Here is an 18,675-nt window from a genome sequence, read left to right on the forward strand (position 1 = left end):
AACTTCGCTCACACTTCACGACGGCTGCACACGTGCCACTGGAGCGGCCGGACAGAGTGTACGTTTCTTGGTGCCAAGAGCTAGTTTCGCCCACCACGGGAATAGGAGGATGCTGTTATTCACCCCTGTGGGGCTCCTACATCAGTGCATCACTGACGCACCGAGGGGAAGACTGAAAGTTTCACGAAAGTTCGTTTAGATACGGCTTCGTATTATTCCTTCACTTCACACTCCGTTGTGGGGCAAGGTCGCCCGCTGCGAGCTGATAACGGTAGGTAAAAACATTTCTTGCCTTAAATACTTTGCTTTACTACAACGCCATTGGTGTCTAAATCTCTAATAAGGATATCTTTTTGTTCAGCGAGGGAAGTTGGGTGGTCAATCCCAAATTTACATGATCAAGTAAAACTGAAAAAAATATACAGAAAAATATACATAGTTCTTCAAGAAATCGCTGCCCGACAAGAAAAACGCTGAGAGGCAAATCTCGGTTGCAATTTCATGTGTATTTAGTGCAACAGGACATGCGAGCTGTCCATGGAAATTTAAAAATGTAGCCGTTACTAGATGAACGGAAAGACAAAAGTTATATCAAGAACGCAGAGAATGAGGCCCATTAGCGTGGGGACCAACTAGATTTGCGGCAACATCGGCCACTGTTTTAAATCACGTTGTGTGCAGCGGCGATAATATATCTGCTGCCGTCCATAATATGCTTATATCTGAACACTTACCGGTATTAGGATTTCTTGGTATGGCAAAAGCTGTTGATAGCTGCAAAACACCTTTACATCAACTCAGAATCAATTACAGCTTAGTATGAAACCAACTTCAACCTTTGAAAAATAGCTGTCTTTTGCGATGGAATTATTGCTAAATTTTCGAACTTCATTTCTGTGCAGAAGCAAATAATAAAACGCTGTAGCTCATATAATCACCATATGTATACTGACCCCATATTTCCTTGGATGAATACAGATACACTTAACGAGACAAAAAAGAAAGACGCGTGGTATCAAAAGTGTACAGCGGACAAAACTAACAGCTTCTACCTACAGTAGTTTAGTGGTATTAGAAACAGAGTGGTCGGTATAATACGTACAATAAAAAAAGAAGTTAATGCCTCACTTGTACAGCAGGGACACGGAAACACGAAAGAAATGTGAGAGGTTGTTAGTACTGTAACAAGGAAATCAACTCGAGAATTCGCAGTTCCTGACTTTGTTGATTCTGACACAGCTGAAGAATTTAATAGGTGCTTCGTGAACATCGGAGTACAACTACCTAGCCGGGAAGCCTTACCTGAGACCGTTACTGATTGTGATGCAGCACAAAATAAATTTGTGCTGGACGTCGCCAGCGATGTTCAAATTTCTACAGTGGTCCCTCCAGAATATTACTCATCTCCAATTATCCTTCTCCAGTAAAAGGCTTTACGCGTTGTAACGGCTTCCAATTGGCGCAAAAAATATAAAGTTCATGTATAAAATTAGTGTACATAATTATTTGTAACAATCACTGCCTTACAATCAATCGGATTGGTCTGCCAACTCGTGAACTAGGAATGCAAAAAACTTCAATTTCCCTGTAACGCGCAACATTCGTGGCCAGCACATTATATATTTTTATGGTGCACAAAAATGGAATACTGTTCCCCTTGACCTCAAGGTATCCAGAAACATTGACTTTTCTGGGAAAACTCTTTTTATTCATAATGTATTGCGACATGCATAGTTTACAAACTTTTCCTGTTGTGTTTCACTAGCCTTTTCTTTGTGTCGGTTTTATATTAACACTGCATTATTTTTGCTGCCAAATATGTATGACTATCGACCCCAACTAGCTTCGGCAATCGGCCGAACAAGTTTTGGCCTACAGTATTTATTGCTGTCACCACTTCGCGCACTTTAGCGCGGCTTCCCAAGCACCCTTAGAGCAGGGGGGGGGGGGGGGGGGTAGCGGTCTCAGACACAAAGGAGATGCCCTCGATTCAGCGTAGCAAGCTCAACAGGGACCAGCTACCAAGTGACAAGATGATTGGTCGTTTGATACCCAGCTTTCGCCGGTTCAAAGCCAGAGGTGGCTCGTAGCCAAAGATTCACAAACAAAACAAACATTATACAGCAAATCATGATGCAGAGGATTTCACAATGACTCGTACGCGGACATACAGAGTGATTAAAGAACAATGAAACTGGGGCAAAGGTACAGTGGAGAGAGATTACCATACAAAAGAAATATTGCTTATAAAGTTCACTAAACGAAATAGCGAGGCAAACAAACTTAACATAATTTGTTCACCGGGCACTGCGACAGTCCGAGGACCAGAGGTTCACGACGGTGCCTTCCCGCTGACTGGCGCGCACGCTGCCTCGTTGGACCGTGGCTGGACGAATGGTGTGGTCCCGGTTTTCGAGCGACCTCGCTTCTCTGAAGCATAAAGGGCGGCTCTGGTGGAACGACAGCGGTCAACGCCCTTTACATATAAAGCAGCTCCGTCTCTGTTCATCGCGCCAAGGCAGGCGCGAATACACGCAGTATCGGCTGTGCAATCTTCTCGTCGCGCCGGGCGCACGTCCCCATTGGTCAGGCGCTGAGGCTGCCTTCCAGTTGCTGCGAGATCTTTCTGTGGCAGCGCCGTCACCGACACACGAATGAAGAGGTGGAGGTCATCTGTTAGCACTGGCAAGGCTATACCCTCTCCGTCAGCAATCAGTAGAAACGCATCCTTTATTCCAGAAGCTTCCACGTCATGGGCTGATGCAATTTCTTGGCGTCGTGCCGGCGAGCTATGGTGGGAAGGGCCGCAAAACACACAAGGCTAGTCGCTCTCCAGGGTTTCCTTCTCCCCTGTTTTAATACGCGCGCTGGCGAGATGCGTCCGCACGGTGCTGTTTTTGTTTCTTTTTTGAAAAATGCGTGGAGTTTTGCGACAATTGTGAACAAATAAAATAAATGGGAATGGGAATAGAAATTCCGATTGGCTAACTACAGCCACTTTCCCCTGCTCTTTAAGGTTAATCAAGGCAATTCATGGGCATCTTTATTCGAGGAAAAGAGCTTCACGAAGTGCGTTTGCTAGACAAGCGCAAACGCAGGCAGTTTATTTGTCTTCTTCAATGCCAGCTGCTGCAACCGCTTCGCTGCGGATGTTTCTCCACAAGTTCATCACCGGCGATACTTCCTCCGTCCGTCTTATCGCAGCCTCCATGCGTCGGAGATGTTCGGGAGAGAAATAGTCTTTCCAGCTGCCGGCCTTGGCTTTTCTTACCAAGTTATATTTACTGCTGTCAGCTTTATATGCATCCTTCCATGCCTCTTTATTGATTTCACTCACTCTATTTGAAGGAGGTAGTGAGTTTATGGCCAAATTTACATTCATCGCTTCTCTCATGTTCTCTGCCTTGCAGCGTTCAAGTACCTTCTGGAGTAGTTGTTCATTTTCTTGCAATTCACGGGCGTAGCTTTCTCCGAGGAAGTGCGCCAGCTTCAGTATCGTACCCTGCGTATCTGCTATGAGATCCTCATAGCAAACGAAGAACACATTAGGCTGGTCTTTAATGGCATATCCGGAAACTATGTGGTCAAAGTAGTTGCCGTGACCGGCTACGTCCTCGCTGAGGAACGCCTCAACGAACTCATCAAACGAGCCATCCTGAAAGCGGTAAAGGTTCAGGTTCGTCACCATGAGGAAAAATGAGACAGCCAAGTCCCACGGGTTTCGAGCAATATAGATGTACTTTGCTTCACGGCTTATGGCCTCTTTTTGCGGTGGCAAGTGTGTTTGCAACAGCCGCAAGGCCATGCTTGGCTTCCAGCCATCCAACAGTTCCGCTCCAAGATAGCGCATGTTATCTTTGAACTGCTCACGCGAGCTCACTGGCTGGCCTCTATACAGTATGAGCTGCACAATGTAGAGAACCCAGTGTGTCCCGGCTTTGGGGTAAGACAGGAGAACCAGGTCGCCTTTTCCTGGAATAAACCTTAGCGCTTCTCTCAAGCGCTCCGGGTTGTAGTGTGGATCCCTGGGTATGCCATCTATAAGCTGAACGTGCGGTTTCCTCTTCGCCATTGGGAGACTTCACACAATCCTCTGCACAAAGAATTTTCGTTTGAAGAATATGAGGCAAATATTCGAGCATGATGATTTTTCTTATTTTATGTATGTCCTTTAATTACACTGCCACTTGCTGGAAGAAATCGGTTTTTTTTCACCGGGGTAGCAATTACATTTCCGAAATCTAGAAATGAAACCAAGCAAAGCATGTAGAATATTTTATTTTGTGAAGGCGGAAATTAGGGAGTTTAATTATTTATGTCAATTATTTAGAGGATATTTTTTTGTAAAAAAACAAGAAAAGAAATGGTGCTCGTGATCATAGCCCTCGACCTCCGCATCTCGTGTAAAGTACTGTTCCAACTAATCTGCAACTCAAGGTAGAGCCCTTTATCGGGCATATGTGGTCTCAAGTTCGAATCACGCCGTTGGCTGGTGGTTGCCTACAGTACTGCTTAAATTGGTTACATAACTAACTACCCCATTTAATAAACTTCAAGGAGGAGTTTCTTTGGGATTTTCACGCTTTCAGCTTCCTTCTATACAACATAATTCATAACGAGCGCCTTCTTTCGACTCCCCATTCTGTTGATGTAGCGACGAAGACACCATTATTGAGTGCCTATGAATGAGAGAAAAAAACAACTAAAAAGTGATCTTCTCACAAGAATCTTTCGTGGGTGAGCTACGCTATGTACTTTTGCAACAGGTTCCAAATATATGGCTTAAAAAGAGATGGTGAAGAAGCGATTCATAAACGTCTTTTCGATACATTTTTGTTCAAGTAACTATTCTTTGGTCTGGAATGAACGGTGAAACTCTCTTTTTACAAGTGATAGGGATATTGCTTGATGCTTTGCAAAGTAAAAAAAAAGACGATGAAAGCGTAGCGCCAGAGTTAAGAGGAATAACGGTCATTGTTCGCTTAATAAAGAGACGCTCCATTTCATTCATAGCAAAAGAAGTTGACGTCGGCAGTGTTGCCTAACTGCTGTGGCGATTTTTATAAGTATTCGAGAACAAATTCCCTACAACATTTGAGCTTTATTAGTTGTTTCGTTTCACGCGATATTTCACGAAATATCGGATGAGTGTAAGGTGACGAGAGGGCTTACGCTGAAGGTGAGCTAAAGCTTTATTGGAGATTACAGGTGTATTCAAGGCTTACAGCAGCGACCTGAAACTGGAGGGGACGGTTATCGCTGCGTAAAATCAGAGTCAGCGATGAATGTCAGTGTACTTCCCTTTCGCAATCTCTGCTGTTTTAAACTCTTAGGCCTACAAAAGGCGAAATCTGCCCGTGCCCAATGCCAAGATGTGAATAGGAGCAGATGAAGAAAGCGTTTTTGCGCTGTGCCTACTAAATCTCTGATGCTTTATGATTTTCGGCCCCAGCTGCCTCGATTAATTCTTAATCAATAGATATTATTTGCACGTATATCCAAAATTAATTTCTATGCTGCAGTGAAGCACGCATAAAATATATATAGTTGCAATCATTTGCTAAAACAATTTTCATTAAAGGGACCGTTGAGATTTTTGTTATGCTAAGAGTGTTGTGTGGTTATTATTTCGCTTGCAGATTTCATCTGAGAAGTGCGTACATCTGCGCGGCGGATGCGTCTACATGTTAGCCTCCATGACTGTTATTTTCATCCCTCGAATATTGATGCACTTTTCAGAGAATATGATAGCAGGTGAAATATCCACACTTACCCCAGTGCGTGCAATATGAAGAGAAAAGCTTGTACCAGGCTGCACAGCGATAAACCAGACCGCTGTGTCGTGTGATGGAGCACAGACTGCGCTCCTTTTGTACAGCACATCTGTTTATCGAGGCCTCAGGGGACGCGCTTTTTGTTTTTTGCTAACTGCGCACCTATGTCCGGTGGAAGAACAATTTTCAGGCGCACGTGCGCTTCCCCTACGCTTCGACCTTTATGATCCGAGGGCTGCGCTAACATGCACCTCGAGGGATTTCTGCTTTGACGTGCGAGAGAGGGCGCTGCCGGAAGCTGCCAAGGAAAACAACAAATGGGTTCAATTGCGCATTCCATTTGCGCATTCTTCAGCATTGAGAAGTGGGTCCACGACAGCTGCAGCAATACTCAGTATGGCCTGCTCACGCCTCGTGACCCTTGGCCGACTGCACTTCTTCGCATCCACAATTTTTCTCTAATCTCGAAGGGAACGGATAACTATGCTCGACGATGTGTTATTTCTACGTTATATGTCTCTTTCTGCGGTACACCCTTGGCGAAATGACTGGTGATGAATTTTTCAATCTTCACTCAGAACACGTGGTGAACTTTACTCCATGACGCACGCTTGGTCGGGATTCGAATCTTATAAACCTTCAAGAGAGTGTCAGTGGCCAATGAGGATCCCTTGCACATCACGGGCGGGTGAAGATAAAGGGACGGGGTGGCATACACACTCTAGTCGGACCACTGAAAATCCACTTGTTCACTAGGGTTTCGTATCTTCACGCTGGAGCTTTGCTCCTCTCGATAGGGTTTATAGGTTTTCTATTTTTCTTCACTGCTTTCATGGGCTTCTGATCCGGTGTCCAAGAATATCTTGAGACTATAACAGCCGAAAAAGCATTTCACATCTCACCAGACAAGCATAAGATTCGCTTTTTGGAGGCATCAGTGAATGGATTGTTTTATTAGTAAATCTACAAATGCTTTGACGTAATGATACGACTATTTTATTTTAAAACGGTCTAGTTCAGGCAAACGCCTTCGCTCACGACATCATACTATAGAGTACCGTACTGATGTGAAAATGGTGCGCACATGACGAAAATACGTTCCGCTGTGAAATATTTTGTGTGGCATTTACCGAACGGTTTGTGCGTCTATGAACTGTACAGCATACCCGTTTATTCATGTGTCTTGAAACTATTTTTCCTCAAGCTGTATGGCCCACTAGAGCTTTAATCAACACGAAGAATAGAGGAGGAATGTTTTTAATTCCTTTAATTTCACAAACCGCATGCCCAATTGAAAAAAATACTGTCGTTTATTTATTTATTTATTTATTTTATTTATTTATTATTCCTCAAAGGTCCAGAAGGACATTGCATGAGGGGTGGGCTGACAAAAATCTATTATTTTGGACACAGATGATCTCGATGGCGGATTTGAAAAGGACTGGATTGATGATGGTCGCCACCTCGGATGGAAGGCCATTCCAGTCGTTGGCTGTTGTAAGAAAGAAAGACTGCTGATATGTTACAGTACGAGATTTCTCGGGGTAGACAGCGTTTGGGTGGGAGTTACGGGATATCCGATGAGCGCGTGTGATACGGGGGGCATCGTGGTTAAAGGTGTGAAAAAATCTGTGATACAAGGAAAGACGGGCGATTTTGCGACGGCAGGCTAGTGTGGGAAGACTGAGCTGGGATTTTAATGCAGAAACGCTAGTGTGATAAGAGTAGTCACACCAAATAAATCTGACAGCACGGTTCTGGACAGATTCGAGCATAGTGATAAGGTTAGCATTGAAAAGATCATACGCTGCACATGCAAACTCAAGTTTAGGACGTATAAAAGTTAAGTAAGCAAGAAGTTTTATGGAACGAGGAGCTAATGATAAGTTACGCCGTAAGTACCCGAGAACTTGGTTTGCTGAATTAGTAACATGATGAATGTGATGGGACCAGGTTAAATCTTTACTTAAGTGTACGCCAAGGTACTTGTAGGAGTCAGCTGATATGATAGGAATAGTGTTAATAATGTAAGTATTATCCTGGTGGTTGCGACGGTGATGGAAAGAAAGAAGGAACGTTTTAGTACTATTTAGTGACATAAGCCAAGTGCGGTACCAATCCTTGATACGAACAAGATCTTCCTGAAGGATGGTGATGTCAGTGTGATCAATAATTGGGCGCAGAGAACACAATCATCAGCAAATAATCGAACATTAGACCTGATGTTAGACGGTAAATCATTTATGTAGATTAGAAATAGAAGTGGTCCTAATACGGTGCCCTGGGGAACGCCAGACAAGACAGAAGAGAGGGATGACGAGTGTGAATTAGTGTGGACGAATTGATAGCGGTCAGTTAAGAAAGCTCGAATCCAATCCAGAACCAATTAAGGGATGCAGATTTAGGCGCGAGAGCTTATGTGTTAGGCGCCTATGAGGGACTTTATCAAATGCTTTTTCAAAATCTAGGAATATGGAATCCGTGGGAATGTCACGATCGAGGCATGCATGTATATCATGAAGAAAGAGAACAAGTTGGGTGTCACAAACTACTATTCAAAAGGGCGGCCAAAAGTCATTTGGCTGAAGGAGACTTGAAAGTTTGCTCGGATAAGGTGGAGGCCGCTGCCACTGGGACGAGGTGAGAGGTCAACTGAAGAAATCTGTCTCCCTGTGAACGTAGTTAGGCTTGTACTGCTACGACTGATTATGACGAGTCTGAACAGAATGATGACGAACCATTCAGAAATATTCGGCTGCAATTGGCAGTGACTATTACCTATACCACAGGTTGTCCTATTCGAATTGGTGCAAAATCCTCAGGCGTGAGGATAGCATTCGTCGCAAAGAAGAAAAGGTCACAAAACACTTTCCGCTGTTAGTGCTATAATTTCTCACGGGTGAGCTAAGTGTAATAATGCTGTGAGCCACTAGCACTGCTTGACTTCTTAAACACGTTTGCACGATGCAGATAATTTTGTCTCATGCGAATAATTCGCTTGCCACGTAGAGCTATCCTCATTCACGCGTATGGAATTTTTTGCTGAGCTTTTTTAGTTCGCTGAATTCCTCTGTTATCTCCGGCTTTGGTATATGTGGAAGGGAAGCCGCCGCGGTGGCTCAGTGGCTATGGTGCTCGGCTGCTGTGCCGAAAGACGCGGGTTCGATCCCGGCCGCGGCGGTTGAATTTCTTTGGAGGAGAAATTCGAGGCCCGTGTACTGTGCGATGTCAGTGCACGTTAAAGAACCCCAGGTGGTCGAAATTTCCGGAGCCCTCCACTACGGCGTCTCTCATAGCCTTAGTCGCTTTGGGACGTTAAACCCCATACACTAAACTATATGTGGAAGGGCATGAGCTGCTAATCTACGAATGCTCTCCTTACCTCGACAGCGGGGTTTGATCGGATGGAACGCATAAATCACTGGCAGTGGGGGTTAATGAACGCTCAATACTACCACGTGGGCGGATCTGGTGATCTCCACTACGGTTGTTTATAAGCGAAATTATCGGCTCATTGCAGAAACACCATTTATCGATTCATTGTGCTGTATCACTCTGCTGTCGAAGCTGTTTAGAAATGGCTCAAGTAATCATAGAGTATTCTTCAGCTCCCCTCATCTGCACCTTAAGGGCAGAGAGGTTAACCACCAAGACCAAATTTGAACAACATTACAAATCCCGTCATAGCATTCACCTGTGATGGCTCTGTGCCATATGCAGGAACAAATATCACCTCTTTTCCAAGAGCATGTCGAGTCAAGTGTCTGTGCGTAACGGGCGCTTTCAGGAGGCGCCATTCAGTAATGATCCAAGTAGTGCAGCATCAGTGCAAATTGTTCGCTCTTGTGAGGCTGTCCTGGTACATGCCCTCTTGACTAGGAGGAAACTTAACCCGTCGCTGGCATTGCTTCTGTTGGCCTTCAAGAGGCTGAGCGTAATGCAAGCCCGGTAATTCAATGTACTCCCAGTTTTCCACTCACACCAACTTTCCAGATGATTCCAATTAACTCTGGTACGATAACTCAATCTTCTCTGCGTAAACCCCGAAGTGGGTGGACCACTTCCGAGTTATAGGCTTTGGCTCGAGTGGAGATCTCGATTGGAGTTGGGGCCGGGGTTTTTGAGTCGCCTATCTATTCGCACTGTAGGTGGACAGAGTCCGACTTAGTTGCTTTGGCTAGTGCTGTGCTCAGACTCGGCTTTTCATTAAACATCAGTCCAGCTCTCCATGATAGTCTCTCTTCTCGGTCCATCTCGGCGATTGCTCAGGTTTGGCGCCGAGATGACTATCACAATTTTCTATCCATGATGCACGAGATTGCAATACCACCTCCACCTTCCCTTCCAAGCTTCCATGATCTCGCTTCTGTTGGTTTTCTGGCGCAGTCCTTACATTTAGGTTCTGAAACGACTAGATGGGCCCTCCTTGTGGCTGGCATGGAGTATGAAGGTCTGGCATCAGCCTTAGCAGTGCTTAAGAGTGGGGCCCTTCTCCACAACCGACTTGAGGGGCCTGTACAGAGCGTTTAGAGTTCGCATCAGACCTCCTAAGCCAAAAGAACAATGTCAGGCCCCGACTCCACCCAGGAGTTGGAGTCGCAGACATAGAGCTCGCTTCCGAGACCACCAGCTGCTCTATGCTTTCGGGCCTTAGGTGCTCGGAGACCATCTTCTCCTAGACGGTACAGCAGCTAGCTGTGGAGTAGAGGACCTCTATTCCTTATGCGACGGTATCGTCGGCAATCCATGAGCACATTTTGACTTCTCCACTTAACTCAGAGAAAAAGCTTCAGGTGGACGATACTCTTATTTTTCGCTGATGAACTGGATCAGGTTCTCTTCAATATGTTGAACCGCTCAAGCCCTGGTCCTGATTGGGTCTCAGAAAAGGGGTTAACTGAGATCCGCATATCGATACTAACAGGAATACTTAATAACTGGTTTGCCTTTGGGGGTCTTCCTCAAGGAATGAAGGAGAGTCAAAACCAACTTCAACTTCTCCTATCTTATGCCGCTCGTTTACCAAAAATCTTTTTACCCATCTCCAAATTTTAAAGTGGGTTTAATTCTTTTCAATCCGGTGTTCGCGATTACACGTCCACTTCAGCCAACCTGTATCTTCTACAAGCACTGATGATGTTTCTGAAAACTCAACGTCGACCTTTCTTTGCTGTTGGTGGTGATTTCAGGAAAGCCTTGGATTCGATCTCAATTCATGTCATGTTCGGGGCTCTTGAGGCTCATCAAGTTCCTTTAAAAATTCCCATCCTCCTCGCAGAAATGCATTTTAATTGCAATACGAAGTTTTCGTGCTCTGGCATTAGCGACAGTGGGCATTAAGCAAGAGGATTCCGTATGCCCTTTTCTTTTTTATTTAGTTTTGCACCTACTCCTCAATAAACTTAACTCCTCAGGAGGGGGTATCCATGTTGAAGACACTTCTATTTATGCTCTTGCCTTTGCTGATGACTTTTTGTTTGTCTCAGACACCTACATGGGCCTATAGACCCTAATTGATCAAAGTCCTATCTTAACAATGTTAACCTCGAAACGAATTCTGCCAGAACACAGTACTTTGGCTGGCGTCCTGACCATCGGTATAAATGGTTTAAGTCTGGCCTACACTCAATAAAAACAGCTAACGTACCCATCCATACCAAACAACACAATGAACTTGTAATTTATCCTGGAATTTCCGCATTTGTTAACAAATCTCCCAAGAAGGCAGCTGCACTGATTGGGCTGGTGGCCAGGGCTTCTCCGAAGCTATTTCACAAATTGCACTATTGGCGGCAGCTTATGCTTCCGGCCTTCTTGTATGGAGCCTCAAATAACTTTTGGTGGGACTGAAGCATGCCGTTTGGACCACCTTGTAAGACTTAGGGTCTAGAAAACCTTTCTTCTCCCAAGTGCCGTCCCCATCTCCTACATATAGATGCATTCTAAATGAGGGGATTGGGGTTTCTCCACCTTGAACACGTAGCTCGAACGGTACATTTCAAATGACTCACCCGGTTATTAAGGTTGAATGAGCGTTTCGTATTTAAAGTATTTGGTCTGCTACTACTGCCCCCCCCCCCCCTATCGGCGCCTTGATGAGCGCTTCGAGGTACCAGAAGGCAGCACTCATGAAAAAATTTTGTGCACGGCTGAGCGGCACTCTGAGAAGTGGTGGCAGCAGTATTTAACTCGGTAAAGATGACCCGAATCTCCTTGGTCATAAACATCAAACTTATTAAAATGCATGCTAAATTCTGATTGCAACCATCTTCGTCATGGGGACCGCTTTAGAGCCCTCAGACTGCGGACAAAACTTTCTTTACCGAACACGGTCTTTAACCATCAAGTAAAGCACCGATCTGAGTGCCCAGCTATGTCGGTGATGTGGACTCTGACGGGAGACCACATTCCACATACTGCAAGAATGTGAATTCATTGAACTTGCTCGTACTGAGCGTCACTATTTTATCTCTATGCAAGTCGCAAGAGCTGCGGCTGAAACTCCTTGGAGCAGATGTTAGAGAGGAGCCAGTCTTAACATCGTCTCGGGAACGCGACTGAAAACGGACATTAATAGATTCAAGTTAACAGGTGGTCGTTAGAGATGTAGAAGTTGTGCGGGACGCCAATGAGGGTGTGCTCATCCGCAATAACTTAGAAAAAGCTGCAGAGTATAGCATGCTTAGGGGCCAACTTCCCGGCAAGGAAGGAATGCCTTGTCTGCGGAATGACCTTCGGAGCCCGAAGCATGCTAAGCCCATCAACTATCAAATTGGGCAAATTACTCGGTCTGTCATATCTTTCATAGCTGTTCTTCCGTGTTCTTCTTGGTGGCGTAATACGTTTAAGACGTTTGGCTAAAAGGACGATTTGTTAGTGTATTTACCTTCTTTGATTTTTAGGGGGGGGGGGGGGGGGAAGGATTCATGAGTATGTCCTCACGTTGGATTATTTCTTGCTTTATTTGTTGTTAGAGGGTTTGGTCACTGCATTTAATATCTTCTTGAATGTGTACTATACTCTTCAAATTTATCCTCACCAGTTCAGCACCTAACTTGAGAGGTGAAAATGGGTTTGCTACTAAAGGCGGTGGGCTACGGCTCACCCATTTTGGACCGAGCAACCATGGAATTCCGAATGAGCGGCCACGAACACTCTAGGTAGATTTGTACTTAGAGCGGTATATATATTGTAGTATAGCAGCCGAGTTCGCTCACTGTGGTGAACTGTGGAGGTGAAAGACGACGACGATCTTTAGGTGTGAAGCTCGCTCGCAGCCGGAACGCTTGGCTGAGCCTTCGCTGAACGTTGCAGAGCGGCCTAGGTTTTGCTGAGCCACAACCCCCTGAGTGTGCTCACGGCGGTGTGGTGAAGACCTACACTCGTCTTCGACTCCGCTTCCACTGGCGGGGAATGTACCGTTTCATTCGACAGTACGTTCGCTCGTGCCGGGAATGCCAACGCCACAAAAGCCCTTCTCGCCGTTTCATTGCCCCGATGCAGCCCTTGCCTTGCCCCACGCGCCCATTCGACCGCGTTGGCATCGATCTCTACGGGTCCCTTCCCATCACTCCGTCTGGACACCGCCGGGTCATAGTGGCAGTCGATCACCTCACCCGCTACGTCGAAACATCATCTTTGCCATCCGCGTCTGCGCACTACGTTGCGTCTTTCATCCTGCATCATCTCGTTCTACGCCATGGTTCCCATCAGGAGCTTCTTAGCGACTGCGGCCGTGTCTTCCTCTCCGACACTGTCGAAGGCCTACTTCGCCAATGCCGCATTGTTCACCGCTCTACAACGGCCTACCACCCTCAAACGAATGGCATTACTGAACGTTTCAATCGCACATTGACCGACATGATCGCCAAGTATGCTGCCTCTGACCACTCAGACTGGGACCGCATTCTGCCATTTGTGACATATGCGTACAACTCTGCAAAATAGAGCACAACTGGCTTCTCTCCGTTGCTTCTTCTTTACGGCCGCGAGTCTACCTGTACCATGGATACCGTGCTTCAGTATCGCCCTGTTGTGTCCAAGTCTCTTACCCTTTCTCAAGCAGCGACCTATGCTGAAGAATGCAGCCAGCTTGTCGCTCTTTTACAACGCAAGATCAGAATAGCCAGAAACACCTTCGCTCCCGTACCAGTCCGCTCAAACTCATTTTAAAGTACCACGGCCCGTACGTGTCGTCTGCCGGACCTCACCAGTCAACTAGATTATTGAACTGCTTTCGCCACCCGAAGATGCGCGCCGTCGTGGCCGTGAAACAGTGCACGTTGACCGTCTCAAGCCGTACTACGATTCGCCTACCGTGTGTGCACCCTAAGTTAGCAGGGTGTCTCCTTTTTCGCTGGGAGGTAATTGTAGTGTAGCAGCCGCGCTCGCTCACTGTGGAGGTTACAGACGAGGACGATATTTAGGTGTGAAGCTCGTCGCAGCCCGAACGCTTGGCTGAACCTTTGCTGAACGACCTAGGTTCTGCTGAGCCACAACCCTCTCCTACAATATATATATATATATATATATATAGTAAGAACGTAGACTAACGTTTGAAACGCTTGAAACAATTTATTGACGTTTCGACCGTGGAACGGCCTTCGTCAGAATATCTGTATCGAGAGGGATGGCACAATATATGTAGGTAAGAACAACGCACAGGATAACAGCCAAAAAAGTCGATAAAAAAGCGATAAAAAAGGCATCAGGCGCATGTCTACAGAACGATAAATGAATGACATTGTCAATCACAAGACGATAAATGAACCACAGTACACAACAGTTACTTTGCGAAATTTAGTCTATCTGCTGCGTTAGCTCCATATAATAAGCATGGCAATGTACTTTGCTTATAATCAGTCCTAAGATGACAAGTGACCATCTTGAACAGCGAGAATGAAGAAGGAAGAAGTTACACATGATCAATGAAACGCATGGAGGCAATGGACAGCATAATCAGTAGAAAGAATATCTATTACTAAATCTAGAAAAGAAACTGATGACGACCCAGAATACACTGACCTAAAAGCGATATATTTGGCCATTAAGAGGGTATGGAACTCAATTTTCCTGTGCTTTCATTTAAACCGGAAGACACTGTATTGAACTTATAGATAAGGTAAGACTCCCTAATTTCCCAGTCATGATTAGTTTTAAAGCCTGATTCCAGAATGGTAGCAGAAATCTGATCAAATGAGTGGCCGGTGAGTTGGACATGCCTTGATAGCGGTAAGTTAGGTAGGGCTTGAACGTGAGCTTTGTGGTTGTTGAAGCGTAATCTAAACGGGGTTTCAGTCTGACCTATATATTGTAAATTACATACGGTACACTGCAGCAGGTAGATGACATTTGCAGTGTCGCAGTTGAAATCACCGCGAATGCTTAAACGAAAGAGAGAACCGGTGCTATTGACGCTACAAGATGTGGTCATGTGCAGACATACTTTACAGCGACTCTTGTTACATGGATGGCAGCCTACAGGTTCGGGGGAATTGGTCTTTGACGATGTCAGTATATCGCGTAGGTTTTTTGACCTTCTGTAAACTACTTTGGGTGGCTCTAAAAATATATTCTTCAGGCGATCACATTGCATAAGAATGTTATAGTGCTTATTTAGGACTGTTGAAATATTTGGAGCAGATGCAGAATGGGTCAAGACAAGTTTGGTATGAAAGTGCTGAACTGTCGGTTTATCTTTGGCAAGTAGACTCGATCGGTGTAGTGTATCAGCCCGCTTAATGGCGTCATCTATCAGTTGTGGTGGGTAATTCTGCTTAGTCAGCGAGTTACGAAGTGTAGCGCAGTTGCGTTCAAAATCAGATTGTTCCGAGCAGATGCGTTTGAAGCGGACCACTTGACTGTAGGGGATGCTGGTTTTAACATGCTTGACATGGCTACTGTCAAAGTGCAGGTACTGTTGGTGGTCAGTAGGTTTAAGGTACACTGTTGTAGTTAAGCGGCCTTCGTGGAGTGAGACTGTGACGTCAACAAAAATTATTGTAGATCTAGAATACGTATGGGAAAATGATATCGAGGGATGCACGCTGTTGAAATCGGCGATAAATGATAGAAGTTCGGCTTCGCCATGGGGCCAAATGAAAAAAATATCATCGATGTAACGCCTATAGCAAAATGGTACTAAAGACCGGCTTTCCAAAAATTTGTTTTCAAGCATCCCCAAAATATGTTTGCATAATTTGGGCCTATACGGGTACCCATTGAAGTACCGCTCGTCTGGACATAATGTTTGCCTTCGAATTCAAAATTATTTAACTGCAATATAAGTTTCAATAAGGTGGCCAAAGTACAACTATCTACTGTTTTTTCTATGCCAGCTTCATTATAGGCAGTCACTATGGCCGGGATACCATCTTCATGCGGAATTTTCGTGTAGAGTGATGTGACGTCGAGCGTGACGAGCAATGATTCCGGAGAAATAGTCAGGTCGATGACGTCAGAAAGGAAGTGCGTTGTGTCTTTTATGTAAGACGGAAATGTGGGCGGAATATTATTAATGAGCGCGTCGACGTACCGAGACAGATTTTCCGTGACACAGCCGACACCGGCAACTATGGGCCTACCTGGAATCTTCTCTTTATGAATTCTAGGTAACAAGTAGAATCTACCAGCTACCGGGCTGAGGGGGACGATTGAGCGAAACGCGCTTTCTGTAATTTGGTTGTCCTTATAAAGATCTAGCAAAGTGTCCTTAAGAATATTTTTGAACTGATCTGTGGGGTCATACTCCACAGGCCGATAGAAAGATTCGTCTGTTAGCTGCCTATGAGCCTCTGCAACATAATCGCTTTTATTCATTATTACCACGGCACCACCCTTGTCAGCCGGCTTAATGATGATATCGCTTCGAGACGCTAACTGCTCCATCGCTTTTGTCTCGCGAACTGAAAGGTTCCGATGAAAATGAATCTGTTTAATATACAGTTGTAGCACATCTTTTTGTACAGCACTAATGTACAATTCTAGACACTTGTCTCGCTGGATCATGACAGGGAAATTAGGGAGTCTTACCTCATCTATAAGTTCAATACAGTCTCTTCCGGTTTAAATGAAAGCACAGGAAAATTGAGTTCCATACGCTCTTAATGCCCAAATATATCGCTTTTAGGTCAGTGTATTCTGGTTCGTCATCAGTTTCTTTTCTAGATTTAGTAATAGATATTCTTTATACTGATTATGCTGTTCATTGCCTCCATGCGTTTCATTGATCATGTGTAACTTCTTCCTTCTTCATTCTCGCTGTTCAAGATGGTCACTTGTCATCTTAGGACTGATTATAGCTCCCATGAAAGGCCGCACATCAGCTATGAATGATTCATTCTTTCCAGATCCAATAGCCCGATGGAATGCCCTGCCTGATAATATTGTTTCTTGCACAGATCGAGCAATTTTCCGTACTGAATTAGCGAATCAACTGCGTCTTGCGTGATGTATTCGGCTTCATCAAATAATCTGATCCTGTGTTACTGTCTGCTTCAATGGTTTTTTTTTGCTCTGTTTCGTTTCATTGCTTTTTTGTTTCTGTTGAGCTGGTACCATATGTTACACACTGCTCTTGCCCCCGCCTTATGTAATGCCCACAGGCCCTTAAGGCTTCAATAAATGAAATGAAATAAGCAAAGTACCTTGCCATGCTTATTATATGTAGCTAACAAAGCAGACAGACTAAATTTCGCAAAGTAACTGTTGTGTATTGTGTTTCATTTATCGTCTTATGATTGACGCTGTCATTCATTTATCGTTCTGTAGACATGCGCCTGATGCCTTTATCGCTTTTTTATCAAATTTTTTGGCTCTGTAGCTTTCGATGGTTTGGTTTTATGGGGTTTAACGTCCCAAAGCGACTAAGGCTATGAGAGACGCCTCGATGGATATATATATATATATATATATATATATATATATATATATATATATATATATATATATATATATATTTATATATATATATATAGCGAAGTATACGCTTCGTTAAAGGAAATATATTTATTCTACTCGACGTTTCGATCGGAAGACCGATCTTCTTCAGGAGTGATTTTACATTGTTAATGCATCCCCTTTTATAGGGGTGGGTACAGAACAGGTAAGTGGGAAACACAAAGCACATAGCAGAAAAATACACATAAAAAATTATTAGAGGCAGCGCGACCCTCACCAAAAAAAAAAGGAGGGGGGGGGGGGCGAGTGTGAGGAACAGGGAGAAAATACAATGTCCAGATGCGGCCTCTGCTTTGTTAGGCAAAACAGGCTTGCTTGTTGACAGGCGTGTCCCACTCGGAGATGCTCGACAGGGGCGTGGCCGTGCAGCAACTCGAGGGCAAGAAAAAATAAAAAATAAGAAATAAAAATCTGACCCTTAACAAAAAGAAACTTAGGGGGAAAAAAAAGCTTAGGAAAAAAAAGGGAAAAGAAAACCTTTGAAGCAGTGCTTTTTCTTCCCACCCAGGAATAATGCACCCATGGCCGGAAGTATCGGAAGGAATGTAAAAAATGTAAGCTTACATTGTGAAAGAAAAAAATATATATTGTGAAAGAAAAAAAATAAAATAATATAGTGTGGCGTTCGCGAGACCACAAAGTGAGCAGACCCAGGGGGGGGGGGGGGGGGGAGGGAAGAAGGCAAGGCACACATGTGGCATGCAGAAAGGGGTATGACCTCAGACGACAGGGTCAGTGTTGCTTTGTTTAATTTCGTAGGCCTCTGACCTCGGAAGAGAGGTGAGGGTGCCGTAAGTTTCATTAATGCCATTTTGTACTGTGTGAAATTTAAAAATAAAATATGATTCTCGTTGCTCGCGCTCACGAGTGTTTTTGAAGCCACTCTGTAGTATTGTTACTTTAAGTTTGTCAAACTCGTGGCCTTTCTCGCGGAGGTGTTTCG

The 18,675-nt window shown here is 44.7% G+C and overlaps 1 protein-coding gene across 1 annotated transcript; it reads right to left on the minus strand.

Moving 5' to 3' along the window:
• Positions 1–594: 594 nt before the first annotated feature.
• On the minus strand, positions 595–5,926 carry LOC149333171 (sulfotransferase ssu-1-like). The gene is made up of 2 exons (XM_089558581.1): positions 5,774–5,926; positions 595–4,093 (listed from the first exon to the last, which is right to left on the minus strand). The coding sequence occupies exon 2, from the start codon at positions 4,070–4,072 to the stop codon at positions 3,104–3,106; it is 969 nt and encodes a 322-aa protein (XP_089414707.1). The 5' UTR covers positions 4,073–4,093; positions 5,774–5,926; the 3' UTR covers positions 595–3,103.
• Positions 5,927–18,675: the final 12,749 nt, after the last annotated feature.

This window comes from Amblyomma mixtum, chromosome 8 (assembly GCF_055824585.1).
Source record: "Amblyomma mixtum isolate Tamu chromosome 8, ASM5582458v1, whole genome shotgun sequence".
Classification (NCBI taxonomy): Eukaryota; Metazoa; Arthropoda; class Arachnida; order Ixodida; family Ixodidae; genus Amblyomma; species Amblyomma mixtum.